The sequence below is a fragment of the Filicampus tigris genome, chromosome 15 (assembly GCF_054856515.1).
Source record: "Filicampus tigris isolate MCC_2025a chromosome 15, RoL_Ftig_1.0, whole genome shotgun sequence".
Lineage (NCBI taxonomy): Eukaryota > Metazoa > Chordata > Actinopteri > Syngnathiformes > Syngnathidae > Filicampus > Filicampus tigris.
The window spans coordinates 8,876,538-8,892,250 of record NC_141231.1 but is presented as its reverse complement, the minus strand read 5'-3'; the positions used below and the strand labels follow the sequence as shown (position 1 = coordinate 8,892,250).

The 15,713-nt window shown below is 39.8% G+C and overlaps 1 protein-coding gene across 3 annotated transcripts; it reads right to left on the bottom strand.

Moving 5' to 3' along the window:
* osbp2a (oxysterol binding protein 2a) lies at positions 1-15,194 on the bottom strand. 3 transcript variants are annotated; one of them, XM_086052785.1, is made up of 14 exons: positions 14,532-15,194; positions 12,967-13,172; positions 7,701-7,954; positions 7,356-7,593; positions 5,732-5,840; positions 5,588-5,654; positions 5,364-5,501; positions 5,028-5,273; positions 4,326-4,446; positions 3,977-4,080; positions 3,301-3,396; positions 3,039-3,223; positions 2,733-2,953; positions 1-1,526 (listed from the first exon to the last, which is right to left on the bottom strand). In XM_086052785.1, the coding sequence occupies exons 1-14, from the start codon at positions 14,690-14,692 to the stop codon at positions 1,384-1,386; spliced, it is 2,289 nt and encodes a 762-aa protein (XP_085908911.1). In that variant the 5' UTR covers positions 14,693-15,194; the 3' UTR covers positions 1-1,383. The 3 variants fall into 3 exon arrangements, with proteins under 3 accessions (XP_085908911.1, XP_085908912.1, XP_085908913.1); XM_086052786.1 differs by having other exon boundaries at positions 7,425-7,593; positions 14,532-15,121; XM_086052787.1 differs by having other exon boundaries at positions 14,448-14,552.
* Positions 15,195-15,713: the final 519 nt, after the last annotated feature.

The following is a 15,713-nucleotide window of genomic DNA, read 5'->3' as shown; positions in this document are numbered from 1 at the left end:
TGCTGTTCATGTTTTTATTTGAGCTAGAAAAAAAGGTAACACTTTCAAGGTCGTCGGGCACAAATGGTGAGTTCACATGTTCCAGTAAGAGTCCACTCACAGTTAGGTGAAAGAGCTTCACACCACTTTTTAAACAGGCGCTCAAGTCAAGCGCCCCCAAAAAACATGCATAGCTATTGTACTGTACATATAGTGTGTCAAACAGTTGGTATTTGGGTAACTTGCAGGTAAACTTTACTGTTGTGCTTCATCTGAATAACACATAATCTAAAAAGTCATATGAATGATCTAACCAAACATCTCTTGATATTCATACTGTATTTTGTTTAATGTTTACATAATGTTAAACAGTAGCCATGTTAAGGATATTCAAGTAAATATGGAAACCTGTTACAGTAATTTCAAATGTGATTCTACTTCTATTATATTTTTCCTATAGACAGGCAAAAGTCAACCAGCGACTCATATTTGTACAGTAAAAAGATTATTATCAGAATTTTTTAACTGTCCATACCAGAGCAGGGTTGCGCTCAAAGACTTCAGTACTTGTGCTGCTTTTATAGCATATTTTTTTCTCCTTAATACAATAGGGTGTTTTTTTTATATATATACAAATCAATTAGCAGAGGTGGGTCCGAGTCACCCAAACAGTGTCGAGAATGGGAACTTGGTGACGGACTGACAATGACCACCTCTTTAAATTAGCATTAAGAATAAAGTAGAGGGTTTTTGTGCAGCATAAAACCACATTGTGCTGCTTGAGATTTTTTTCTCAAGTAACAGTGTAGTTTATACTTTATACTATACATCTCTAAACAGTAATTACAAGACAGAAAGCACATTTCTGACAGGTCCACCAACAAGGCCCTCAAGTTTGTTGCGGTCTAACTCAAATTTTCTAGGCTCAGTCCATTTTGTACTTAAGTGAAAATGTAATTAAAGCAACAATTCGTCCGCACACTGTCAATAAAATTTAGACCCTTCCACTTAATCTACTACTGTATTTAAAAGTCAGATTGTATACATCTCACGTGATGGATGATGACTGTTCTCCAGGAACAATGAAGACCTCTCTTTTCTAGATCTCACCTTTAAAATGCAAAAATAAAAATGTACAAGTATTCTACATCCTAACAGTGGCTATTATTGTTTCCAAAGCATTTACTTGTAAAGCAGCTTCCTCCCATAAAGGCAGCTTCAGAATGCAATAATGGAAATGAAGCAGGGTGTCCCTTGTCAGAAGAAGCAAGCGTCAAGAAGCGTGTCATTCCAGTTTGGAGAACAATGTTGATGTTGTTGGCTTAGATATGATCTGACCTGATCCTGACCATGATCTGACATTAGTCCACGATGTCTGAGTGACAGCCATTCGTTCCATTTGTTCTAGAAGATTTCGGGGCACATGCTCCAGTCCTGCCTCTCTTTGGCCTCCCAGTAGCCTCCTCTGTAGATGTAGCTGCTTTCATTTGTTGTTTCATCTGTTCTCTTCTCGAACCACAGGGGCTGGTACACCTCCACTTCTTGCCCTGCACACACATGAACACACACATCATATTTAACTGATATTATTGCATATTATGGCCTTAAACCCAGATTGGTAAATGCCCAACTCCACTATTTAGACAGAACAGAACTATATGGTTGTTTGTACCAGTGCAGGCATGTTAACAGAAAAACAATGCTAATGTGCGGATGCTAAGCACCTAAAAACGAATAAGTTAGTAGTTGCTGACATGTGCTAACTCCCATTACACTGAAAATACAGTTATAGTTAGATGCATTAAATGGGGGAGGGCCACTTTTGATTTTTAAAACATACTTAAGGGCCAGGCCATTCGAATAATATATAGAATAAAATATAAAATAATACATACAGAATAAGGTTAAAATATGTATGTAAAATATGTAAAACCATTTATTTTAATAACAAAATAATGATTTTCATATTAAAAAAATAGAAATAACACAATTAAACATAACGCAAAGAATTTAGTTCGTGCATCATGATTCATTGCGGATTCTTTTGGTGTGTGCGACATGGCCACCGGGGAGCAGTATAATACAGTTATGTAGACGAACGAAGCGTTTCACATCTTCAACTGACTCAGTAATAAAAGTTGTTTTGTTGCAGAGGATAAAGAGTATATGCCTGTGGGTACTCTGAGTGGAAGCTGATCTACTCAGCTCATCTACTCAACCATGATTGCCGATGACAAATGCGGAAAATTGCCGCACAGTTTATTTGGTGCCTTCAGAAAAGAGTACATATATACAGACTTATTTAGCATGCACAATGTGATTGATCAATCCTGAGACAAATTTAGATAGTTGATTTTGCGTCTTTAATTACCACGTCTGAAAAGCAGGTGCAAACTGGTAACGATGTGCATTACCATGACTGCTGCGTTAATTGAGGCTGAGGAAATGCAGGCAAAATGGGAGGCAACATTTACGATGGTAAATTAAAAAATTCTTTAAAAAATTATGAAAAATTCTCGCAGCATACAGTTTTTGCTCTACTACAAAAAAAATTATATTTATAATAAAATTGTAATTATATTTATAATCAAATTTTAACACTGTCACCTTGAACAGACTGTGACAAAAAAATCTTGGGACAATTTTTTCCCAGAAGAGTGGAAACTGTTTTAGCCCGTAAATGGAGACTCACTGGATAATATCCCAAAACCTAAGTCCATTTTGTCTTGCGAAACAGCACTTGTTGGACTCACCTTCCTCCAGGGCTTGCATGGTTTGGACCTCCCTCCTCTTTCTCTCTAGCCTCTGACACTCCTCTAGACGCTGCTTGTGGGTGTTCGCTTCATCCCACAGGCCCGCCTCCATCAGCCGCTGGTCCGGACGCATGCGGCTGTCGGTGGGCGCTACCCCCTCCTCTGGCTCATTCAAAGTCAAAGCCAAGGCGGAGAAATAATGCATGTTCTCTGCATTGTCCCTAAGGAAGCGAAAGGGAAGATGAAGTGAGAAATAGCACATTCAGTCATTGCAGAGAAGGTGGTAATGAGTTTGAAAGAGCGTACGGGAGAGGATATTTCTTCCACAGCAGTTTTGGCGGAAGAGTCTGATAAACTGTCTTTTGTTTGCCTTCAGAGCCTCCACTTCCTTGACTGCTATCCACTATTTTGGCACTTTCCATCTTTTCATCCCAGGTTCCTGATAGGATGTAACGCGCCGTGCCCTCCCTGTCCTCCACCATGCCCGTCACCTGGAAAAGAAATCAATCGCAGTTACAGCTCTGCATACGTTTGCGAGTCTTACCAGAACACAGGGCTGCTGTCATACTTTGCGCGGGACGTCTCTGGAGAAGTAGCTGTAGGGCGAGAACTTGAGATGGCAGGTGTCCTTGGTGGTGGTGTTTACAATGTCAATGTCCCCGGACTGTCACAAACAAGAACGTCAGAGAATGTTAGGATTATGTTTGACTTTTGCATTCATTTTTCCCATTTCAAATATTCAAAGCATTCAAGTGTCTTAGTCTTAAAGGGGATGTCAATGCAAACATTTTTTTTCAAGAATATGTTCTATGCAAGACCATTAGTTGAAACAGGGCATTTTGATAAATATTGCGTTTGTGGATTAAGTGTTAATCCACTCGTTTTTTTGCCATCTCTGGGGGCGGCCATTTTGTCTTCAGTCGACTGAAAATGACATCACAACTGTTCACAATGACCAATCACGGCTCAGATTCAGAAAACAGGCCAACCGCGATTGGTCGTTGTGAGCAGTTATGGTGTCATTTTCAGTCGACAGAAGACAAAATGGCCGCCCCCTGAGATGGCTAAAAATGAGTGCATTTTGCTGCTTAATTTATATTCCACAAATGCAAATTTAATCAAAATGCCGTGTTTCAACTAGTGGGCCTGCTGGGAACATATTTTTGGAAAAAAATATGTTTGGGTTGACTTCCACTTTAATGAATTAAATAAGACTAAATAAGACCAAAATGAGGGAGCCCAACCTGATCAATCCAGAGTTTTCCCACAATAATATTGTGAACCGTCGAGGTCACTTTGCTCCATACGTAATGGTTCCCGCTTGAGTGGAATTCCAGGTGAATCTTTCCTATTTTGGATGGAAGGACATGCAGATATCACACATTAACAAAATTAGAAAATGGTGGGGCACTAACCACTTCAACCACCGATCAGGAAAAGTAAATTAGTCTCTCGCACTGTGAAATGATTTAAAAAAAAAATAATAATAATTCCAACGTATTGACCAATAAACGACAACAAATAACGTTTGATTCATGACCAACTCCAAAATCCACACGCCACATCCAAACACATGGCGCTTATGCTTCTTACCCAGTGGCATGACAGAGATGTACTTCCCACGGAACTTGCTGTCAATAGTGATGTGTTGCCATAGGGTCCATCCTCCCTGTGAGGTGACGTGGTGGGCAGCAGCTGGTGGATGATGACTCACCTGGGAGTACACCATGCAGAGGGATCGAAAAATAACTCCATATTTTCAAATAATTAAAAGGATTCATTGTTGTTGTTGTTGTTGTTGTTTTTTAAATAAATGTTGTTTGTTTCTTTAACTTATGAGAATTTCATCTGTATTTCTTTTTAGCCACTGAGAACTAGATTGAGCTCACTCATTTTAAGTTATGAGCAGAAATGAATAGAGAAAATGACTATTTTTCTGATGAATATTAGTCTAAATCAGGGGTCACCAAGTCCGGTCCTCAAGGGCACCTATCCTGCATGTTTAGCATCCCTCCCCCGCTGCAACACACCTGATTGAAATGATCAGCTCATCAGCAAGCTTTCCAGAAGCCCGATAACGATACAGATCATTTAAAACAGGTGTGTTGCAGCAGGGAGCGATGGAAAACATGCAGGATAGGTGCCCTTGAGGACTGGACTTGGTGACCCCTGGTCTAAATCAAAGTTTAGTTCCAATGTCAACATAGGGGGCACGCTGTGCATCAGTCTCCTTAAATAGGCAGTTACTTTTCAATCACCGTCTACTTTATCGAACCTGTGAGGATTGTGACCCACCTGCTCACAGATGGAGCGGTAACCGTATTCCTGCAGGCGGTCCAGCTCATACGTCTCCCCTAGAAGAGGGTTGAAGGGCTTGGATGTGCGATGGGTGGTGGTGGAGTAGGAGGAGACGGAGAAGGCGGCCACCAGGCACATCTGCTCCAGGGAGGAGTCGCAGCGAGCCGCCCGGTCAAGGAGCTCACTGTACTCCACATCCTCGGTCAGACGCTGCAGCATTGACAGCGGCTCGTTGAAGTTCACCTGCCATCAACCAGGAAGACAGGAACAGGGGATCAAGTCGAATTGAATTTGATTTGTGCTTTTAAATGGTACCGGAAGTGATGCATTTACAGGCATGGGTATCTTGGATAAGTCTTTCCCAATACAGTTCTTCATGATGCTCCACAGGTTGAGGGAATAATTAGGTTTGTCTGGAATACGGCTGCGTCTTGTTCGGCGTAGCTGCATGTGGTTTGAGTCTGAGGTGTCCTGAAAGAAACGACAACAAGAGGTCGCAATTTGGTTGTCTTCGCCACTGTGTCTTCCAGAAGAAGGAAGCGTGTAAAGTGACCTACATTCTCGTTAAGGGTCCAGTCACTGGGTACTCCACCACTCATCATACTCTGACTACTCCCTGAGCGCCTGAGAAAAAGAAGTGCTTCGGTGAAAGAAATATTGAAAGACAGACCGATTCATTGAGCAAAGTCACAATTTCTCACCTGTGCTTGGTTTCCGCATTTACTGTTATGAACGAAGGCGCGTCCTCCATGGCGTCGAAGAATTCATCGTTCTCGTCACTCTCGTCCACCTCGTGAGATCTCTGCACACCTGCAGAGAAGTACGGGACACCAACACAAACAACACAAGCTTTTCTCTCAAGTTGTAATGTTACAATTATTGTAAATCAACTGGAGCTGGAAGGAATTCATTCAGAAATGCTATGAAAAATGATGCACTTACTATATAGGAGGTGGATTATTTTTCTCCATGTGTAAACCTTGACAGTGACATTTATTATTTATAAACTGCTAAATTTTGCCCCAAAAATTGCAGTATTTTATCATTTTGTAATTATTTAAAGAAGGAGTGCCCAACCTGTTTTTACCAGAGATCTACTTTTCAAGCAGCTAACCTCCCATGCGCTTTCATCCATTATTGGTGGCAAATACGTATAGCCGGTGGCGTACACATCTCTGGTTTGGGAGGAGCAGAGTGCTGACCAGTGAGCAAAAATTACGGGCTGCCAGTTCAGCTCAGTACCGTACTTGAAGAGAGAGGAAGTGAGGTTTTACTAATGCACAAAGGTGACCTACTTTTTTCTTACAAAAAATAAAAAAATAAAATACTTTTTTGTGCACGTGAGACTGATAGGGTGATCTAGGTGTAGTGTACAGTAACACAAAATATGTAATAATAATAACAGTTTTGCTCACAGACACCGGCAAAAGGCACTTGGTAGCCAATTGGAGAAGGCTTGCTGAAGAAATGTATCTTCAGTCCAGTCTTATGTTTCTTTTAAAGCGGAAGTCAACCCAAACATATTTTTTTCAAGAATATGTTCCCAGCAGGCCCACTAGTTGAAACACAGCATTCTGATAAATATTGCGTTTGGCGAATAAGTGTTAATCCACTCGTTTTTAGCCATCTCTGGGGGCGGCCATTTTGTCCTCTGTCGACTGACACTGACATCACAACTGCTCACAACGACCAATCACGGCTCGGATTCAGGAACCAGGTCAGCCGTGATTGGTCGTTGTGAGCAGTTGTGATGTCATTGTCAGCCGACAGCAGACAAAATGGCCGCCCCCAGAGATGGCTAAAAACGAGTGCATTTTGCTGCTTAACTTATATTCCACAAACGCAAAATTAATCAGGATGCCGTGTTTCAATTAGTGGGCCTGCTGGAAACATATTCTTGAAAAAAAATATGTTTGGGTTGACTTCCACTTTAAGCATCTTAAAGTATTTAAAAATAAATATTAACAAAAAATAATAATAAAATGAAATAAAATATATATATATATATATATATATATATTTTTTTTTTTAATAATTTTGATTTTATATTAAAGTTAAAGTCAAGTTAAAAATTTTATTTTCAATAATAATATGTTCTATGCGACCCCACTAGTTTAAATACGGTATTCTGATTAATACTGCGTTTGCGGAAGATGAATTAACCAGCAAAATGCAACCGTTTTTATCCATTTTAGGGGCCATTTTGCCACCAACTGAAAATGAGTTCACAGTTGCTCAGCGGTCAGGTAACGACCAATCGTGGCTTAGCTTGTGAACATCACATGACCAAACGCAGAAAATAGGTGAGCGGTGATTGGTTGTTACCTGAGCAACTGTGATCTTGTCGACAACACGTGGCAAAATGGCCGCCCCCTGAGATGTACATGAGATGACCTGTGTACGAGGTGGGCTTCTCCCTCCAGGCCGTCTCCAGGCTGTTGTGCTGTTTGGCTAGCTGCTCAATGGTGGTCTCCAGATAGTGACGCTGCTCTTGCTCATGCTGCAGGGTTTTCTGCCACCTCCGGTTTTGAAACTGTGCTACATCCAGGAAGTCTCGACAAGCCTGAGGTGCGATCACGACATAGAACTCAGACAACGCGTCCCCCACCCTCCAGCTTGGAGAGAGAGCAGCCGCTAATGAGGAAGGCTGAATTTCCGGCTCACACTCACATTGATCATAGCATTGGAGGTGATGCGGAAGAGGGCGGCTCGCTCGTTAACGGTCTTCAGTTTATCTGCGCCGTCCACGCAGCCGCGGAGATCCTCGAATTCGCTGAGGGAACGCTGAAGGGCGGCGCCATGCTTTCCGATCAGCTCGTTACAGGTGCTCAGATCGTCCAGCTTGCTGGCTAACGTCTTCAGCGCGCCTTGGCTTAAGACTCGAGCATCATGCGGGCCGGGACTTTCTTCATCTCCTGAGTCATCTGCTCAGAGACAATAAAAAGCAACACGTGGATTCCATCCATCCATTTCCGACTGCGTTTGTCCTCATCGTGTTGAAAGGTGAGCTGGAGTTTATACCAGCTGACTTACGGTTTACTTTCGGGTTATTTTATATTGGAAAAAAAATCTCACCGCACCCCACCAAACAAGAATGTGGGTCATTCCACTTCAGTTCACCCAGCGAGCGAAACCCTGCATTTCCAGATTTTGCTGAAATTGTGTGTAGGTATATCATAGCGAGGAAAGCCAAATTTCAATGTGATCGGATCATCAGTTTCTGAGACACAGTATTGCAGTTTGATTTTTGCACTTTTTCCCAAAAATGGGCACAGCCACCAAATTTCAAATTGCCTTTTCTCACCGACCACGAGGTGCAATTTGGAAAAACAAAACAAAACAGGGTATCTCTGGAAAGGGGAAATCAGGAAGGAATCGTTGGTAACAGCGTCAGAGTACTTTTGACATAAATGACCTTTTGACCTATATCAAGCCTTGAAATCTACCTAAATTAAGTGAAATGTTATCTCTCGCTGTAACCCTAAATCATTTTTCATGGTGCCCTAGTAGGTAAGCGCTGAGATAGGATACTATTTGTTACTTTATGCATCTGAAGTGGCAACACAGTGAAAAAGTGGTTGGCACATGTGCCTCACAATCGAAATGTTCCGAGTTCAAATCTTAGCTCAGGCCTTTGAATGTTCTTTCTCAAGATTCTCTGGCTTCCTTCCACATCTGAAAAACATGCATACTGTGTTCGTTAAAGACTCTAAATTGTCCGTGTGAATGTGAATGTGTGAAAGTGAATGGCTGTTAAAAATGTTCCATGAAAAAGTTAATAAAGGTTTTATGATGGCAGCAGTTTGACTTGATTTGAATGAAACCTTGTCGGTCCCTTTATTCCATCTCATTTCACTTGAGATGATGCTAATGGGAAAAGGTACAGGCGTGAGGATAAAAACACTAAACAGCCCATCCCAGACGCCGCCCCATCCTTTTACATGAAGGGGAAGCTGTGAATGAGCACAGTTGCCCTGGAAACATAAGCCTGTGCAGTCAGAAGGCTTGGCTATTTTTAGAAGTGGGGGAGATGACGCAGTCCAATTTGCCGCCACCCTTTCTTTCGCTGAGACTCTCCATCAGTCACAGGGATTTGAAAAGCAGGGCATGTGGGCTGGACTTTCAGACAGCAATAAGGGCAAAGTACATGAACAAAATCTTAGGAGGGGAAATGTTATAAAGGGAGAGGTTGAAAAATACCCTTCAAATGTCTGGAGTAGATTTATGACCCATACAGAGTTTGAACGAAATATCGTAATCTCATATCGCTTGTGATTTGAGATTGCCAACACACACTAAGCGGTAAGGTGGAGTGGATCTGGAAATACATATGATTTGGAGGTATAATTACGTCGGAGAGTTGAAGATGCTTCTGGGTGTCAATGGTGACTCACGAGTGCATGCACACCCACAGTTGATAGATGGAGCAACACGGTGGACACGCGTGGGAGGACAGAATCAAAGTTGGACTCTCTAACAAGCTGAAAGTTTGCTGTAGCATAACCACAGCACAGTTAGCATGTCTACACTCTCTAATGAAGTCCTTCCATATACATTTTTACAGTACAGATTCATATATATATACATACATATATACAAATACATATATATAAATATATAAATACATGTACATGTATAAATATATATACACACACATATATATATATATATATATATATATATATATATATATATATATATACATATATATATATATATATATATATATATATATATACGGTATATGTGTGTGTGTTAAAAAGTCAACAAGTTAAAATAATGTTCTGTATATAACAGAGTCACTAAATAAAATTCTTACCTAATTTCTAAATAAATAAATAAAAACTTTAGGATGGTTTCAAAGTTATATTCTAATGTCTTCAGATGGTGCATTTGAGGTTTTTGTTAGCTGTATGCAATATTCATCAAAATTATTTAAAAAAAATGTAATCCTGAAATATATTACACTGTGTGTGGTGATAATATACTGTATGGGTTTCAATTTTTGTATTTAAAAGTTAACATTAACAAATATTTCCTCTACAATGGCATTTTGAATAGCAATGGTATGTAATTATTCACTAGAATAATTATGAAAACTTATTTTCAGAGTAATTTAGATCTATTTGAAAAATATGCTCATATATAATTACAAAATTGAAAGAGAAACATAAAAAGTTTGACAAATCATTTTTTTCCCCATGTACAGTCACAAGTGTATGTATAACTCATTTATTAAATGCAAAAATGGTCATGTCGCTGCTTATTTTTGTTGCTTGTGTATTAAATGTACAGTACATACATGTTTCTGTTTTTTTATTGCTATTGTTCTGCTCCAGCTATTGGTCCACTGAGCCGCTTTAAATGCTGAAATTCCCTTTTCAAGGACACAAATAGCCTTATTCCCACCTATTCTATTCTATTCTATTCATTATTAAAGTGCTTTGCCATTCAAAGACAACAAGAGAAGCGGATTGATGCTAACATGGCCGGAGTAAGTGGGAGCATTAAAGTACCTATTGTAAGTGTAATCAGTACAAAAGAGACAGCTTCTCTATGTAGTTGCATCTAATAACCCTGAATCAAGTAATACAAAAATGTTAAAGTAAGAAATTCACATTGAAAATGTCATAAAATAATATACAATGAGTAACTCATGCACAAAATCCCCGGTTTTAAATAAATGCCAAGTGTTTGCTAACTATTGTATAGAAATGTCCATGAAGGCAAACAAAATGCAGCAACTCCACATGCATGTAAACACACGAATGCCTAACGCTTCTATTTTAAAGCCTTAATCTTTTCCGAGCAGTAAGCAATTAACTGGTTACTTACAAGGTGACTTTCATTGGGAAGTCTGCACTCATCCCACCCTCGTGCCAGATTGTGTGCTGAACAATATTTTGAATGAGAATCTTCATGCTCGCTCTCTCTCTCACTCTTTTTTTTTTTTTTACTTCTTGTACTTCCAGAAGGGTAGGTGGAGCCTAAGCAAGGTCATTCATTCATTCTTGCTGTCGTCACAGTGGAGCGCACCAAGGAGGGGGAGTGGAGGTGCATGTGCTGGAGCGTGTACGTCATCGTGGCACTCATACCACAGTAGTAGACGTGTATTCAATTGATTTTATGACACTACATATTACATGCCGGGGTCAAACATCCCATCAGGTAATTAATGGTAGTGTAGGTGGCATTGAAGGATGACATGATGATGTAAAGATTTGTAGTGCTCCACATCACGTTAGAATGCCCTTGACTGGTCCTTCTTGAACAACACTACCCTCTGGTGTCCAGCAAACAACACACAGAATGCCTGCAGGCTGGGTTTTGTGTTCACATTGAGGCTAAAATCAGCCTAATATTTTGCTATGGTCTGCTATCTAAAACTTTTATTATAGGATTTTATTTTTTGCCGTTTAGTCGTGAGGAAAGTGCTCATCCGCCCAGGAGTTAAGTTCATTGGAGTAAATTTCATAAATATGAGATATTCATTGACGGTTTCGGCCTTGTTTATAGTCTGAGCGCAAACTGCTGATTGCAAAAGAAACAAACAAACAAACATACAAACAAACAACCAAGACAACTCTACAACAACTCCATTCTAATTTGAAAAAATATATTCGTACAATTTACTGATAAGGAAATACAGTGAAGTCTAGGTTAGCCTCTAGGTTGAGGTTTGAGTCTTGGCTCCAACACGTTCGTGTTCTGGGTACTGCGGCTTACTCCCACGTTCCCACAGATTCTAAACTGCCTGTAGGTGTGAATGTGAGTGTGCAATGCGCACTGCAATTTGCTGGCGACCAGTCCATTATTATCAATCCTCTTGGTAAAAGTCAGCTGGGATGGACTCCAGCTCACACATGACCCCAATATTTTACACTTTCCGGAAAATAAAAATTAAAAAAGCAGAGCTGTGCTGTGCTATTTATTGATTTGTCCATAGCAGTTGTACCCTGTGAACTACATTAACTACAGGTAAACAACCTGTCTGAAAGATCTCAATGTGTTCAATTAATGGGCTCTCATCTAAAGGGTTTAATATTTGTAATGGTGTTCCTCAGGGTTCCATCTTGGCCCCATTGCTGTTATTTATTTATACAGTTTTGCCTTGAAATACAAGTTTAATTTCATTTCGTGACCACATGCCAATAATCCGTTCAACATTTTGTGTAATGGGGTATCAATAAGAAAAATACCACAAATATAATAATATAATATCTCTTCTCTCATCCTAAGAGACCCGTGAATACCCTCGAGATCTTTACTGTATATGGTATGAAATTAGAAATTGACTCACTTCTCTAGACTCATTCTATTTTCAAACTCATGTCATGTATAAAAATGAAGTTGAAATTGTGGTTTTATCTTGGAAATAAGTCTTGTTTCTCTTTTGAATGCAGAAGACGTCTGGGGCCTCATTTACAAGGAGTACACACAAAAAACGTGATGTACATTCTTTTTTACTGCAAATTTCAGTTGTTTCAAGACAATGGCCAGGTCTCTCTTGCAAAAGAGGTCTCCTGTCTCAATGAGACCTTTATTAACTTTTTCATGTAACATTTTTTAACAGCCATAAAAGTGTAAGTCAAAACATATTTTGTTACTGGAAAATGGACCATCTCGACCCTAAAAGATTTCTGTAATGCTTTATCCTTTGTGTATTTTGAAAGAAAAAAAAGGCACAGAGACACCAAGAAACTGTAAAATTGTGAATACATGCATAATACATCATGTTTTCTCCCCCACAAAACTATTTAGGGCTTTTCTACACTCATCAATTTTCCCTCCCACTTAAATTGAGCTGGCATAGGATCAAGCTATTTTGCACAGGGTGGGTGCTGCAGATGGTGGAGGGATAATACTCTCGTCTAATCCATACACATTAAACAACACCGTCAATGCATTAAAACATAACGTCGACTGTAGGCCTTACCAGAGTGATGAATGAGAGCATTGGAATTGACTTTGGCCTGCTGCAGGGTCGACAACCAGTGCTGACATTCTGCGTCAGAGGTGGCCTTCAGGTGGTAGCTCCGGCCTCCGTTGGTTATCAGCAAGTGGCACGCGTCACCCAGCTCAATTTGAGCGGCTGCCAGGGGAATGGTGCCTCTGCAGGTGTGCCCCATCTCTGCCTGTGTTCTAGAGGGTGGGCAGAAAACAACACAATTCGGAGTTAAAGAGAATGCATTTTAATGGGCATGTAGGGGCACTAAGGAATTAAAAACCTTGCTTTATTCCGTTTACAAAAAAAAAAGAGGATAAATTCAGTAACAGTTAATATGGTTTTGTCAAGATACTCTGGATTCCTCCCACAGTACAAAAATATTCATGTTAAGTTAAATGAGGACTAAGTTGTTTATATAAGTGTGAATGTCAACAGATTGCTTATATAGTATGTGCCAGCGAATGACTGGTAACTAGTCTTGGGTGCACCCCCCCTCTTGCCATGAAGTCTGCTGGGATAGGCTCCAACTCACTCATCAGGAGTATAGAAAATGGACCGATGGATAATTGTTAAAAAACGAAAGGAAAAAACAAAAGCTATTCTATTTGCTTACTTTCTGGACGTGTGTATTATGTAGTACATGTGACATGCACGCTCACATATTAACCTGTATCAACACTGATTGTTATATTATTTGACATACCAATAACTGCCAATAATTATGGAGGGCATTGTATTTATATATACTTCTCAATTTGCACTCATTGTTGAGATGAGATTGTAGATAATGTGGCTATTAACCCTGTTTGATCGTCTTTAATTCTTGTTAACATTGTGAAGGTAAAGGTAAATTGCGCATATATTATGCATGACATGCATAATATTTCTAGCGTACATCGTCACAACTTTAAGAATCTGCAGATGTTCCATACGCTGTGCATATAGGTTGTACTCATCTAATACTCTCAATTATATAGTACCTTACGTTTTGCGCTAATTGTACAAATAGTACTGTCGCTACAATACTTACTATTTACTCGTATCTATGAGTTGTGTGAATGTTTTGTGCTGCGCTTTATATAGTTCCTAATACTCACCTTTGCTGCCTGTTGAATTAATTTCAATATAGATAGATAGATAGATAGATAGATAGATAGATAGATAGATAGATAGATAGATAGATAGATAGATAGATAGATAGATAGATAGATAGATAGAGACAGACGGACAGATAGACACTGTAAAATAAACAGGTTAATGAAATTAGAATCATTTGAATTTATGTTGATCATAGAATTAATACATTTACAGGAATATTTATTTAAAACGTATTGGTAATTATAAATTTTACATTTATTGATTTTGCAATAGCACCTTATTTATGGGGCTAAATGTCATATCGGATTGCGTTTTCTAAACAAGTTATTAAAAATGAACAAACAAACAAATAAATAAATAAATATATTTACATTTACAAGTGCAAAGTCTGTCCACCCGGGACCCCCGCGGAATAGTGACCTTTCCACAGTCCCTGCCCGTTCCCTTTACGGTACCTGTAATAGGACAACAGGCCGTTGCTGAGGACGAACCATCGCCTCTGGTAGCCCTTCAAGTAGTTGGTCCATTTAAACAGCCAGCCCTTGTGTGTGTCCAGACGCGGCAGCTGGATCCCCGGGAGAGTCGGGGAGGGCAAACTCCTCACCAGCTCATCCATGGGCTCCTCGGAGGAAAACGCCGCCAGTAGCCGTTAGCTTCCCGTCCAGATGAGCACAGCTGTGCGGCGAAGCTAACTGGATGCTAACCGCGGCTAGCCTGCAGCTGGACGGCTCCTCCACGAACTGTCAAAGAATCCCCCTGGTGCCAACCATGTCCAATGGGGAGGGGGGGGGGGGATTATCTAATGCCACTTGTGAAGATACGACCGTAACTTGCATTGATGTCCGGTGTGAAAGTACACTCTCCTTTCTTTTTACCGCTTGTACTTTGACGACTAACGTTGAAAAAGGGAGCTCACTACGGCAGGTGTAACAGCAACCATGTTTAAAGAGGACAAAAACAAGTGGAAAAGGAGACTGAAAATTGCAAATTGATAGAGTGCAAAATGAGATCGAATATACTCAGGTTTAATTTATACTGCCCCATTTTAATTAATTATAATTTATAGTCGGGATAGTAGATCACAAAAATGATGCGGGTTTTTTTTTGTGACAGCGCTGTCAGAATACTGCACAGATATGGCGCATGAAAATAGACACCAACCTTTAATATTTTTGTGAACGTGTATTAACAACCCACTTGTTATGTTTCTATTCTTGTAAAGAAAAATTAAAATGATCTTAATACAATAATATATTTAACACAAATCTCTGGTGGAATTATAGTCCGGATGAATTAAGTCAACTCAAAAATATTTCTTTACAATATATTCTATGCTAGTCTAAACAGTATTCTGGTTAATATTGTGTTTGTGGAATATGAATTGAACAGCAAAATCCACCTGTTTTTATCCATCTCATGGGGCGACCCTGTTGCCACTTGCTGTTGACTGAAAATGACATCACAGTTGCTTTGCTGAGGGCTGCTCAGGTGACTGCTACATTTGCATTTTCAGTCGAGCAGCAAGTGGCAAAATGGCCACCCCCTGAAATGGATAAAAGTGGGTGGATTCATATTCTTCAAACTCAATCAGAATACCATCTTTAGACTCTTGGGTTTGCATAGAACATATTATTGTA

Excerpts from the sequence above, each read along its gene's own strand:
- osbp2a (XM_086052785.1), bottom strand. The coding sequence starts at position 14,692 with ATGGATGAGCTGGTGAGGAGTTTGCCCTCCCCGACTCTCCCGGGGATC. Across the intron at positions 5,841-7,355 it reads ACAAGATCACAGTTGCTCAG|GTGTGCAGAGATCTCACGAG; the intron begins GTAACAACCAAT and ends ACTTCTCTGCAG. Across the intron at positions 5,655-5,731 it reads AATGCGGAAACCAAGCACAG|GCGCTCAGGGAGTAGTCAGA; the intron begins GTGAGAAATTGT and ends TCTTTTTCTCAG.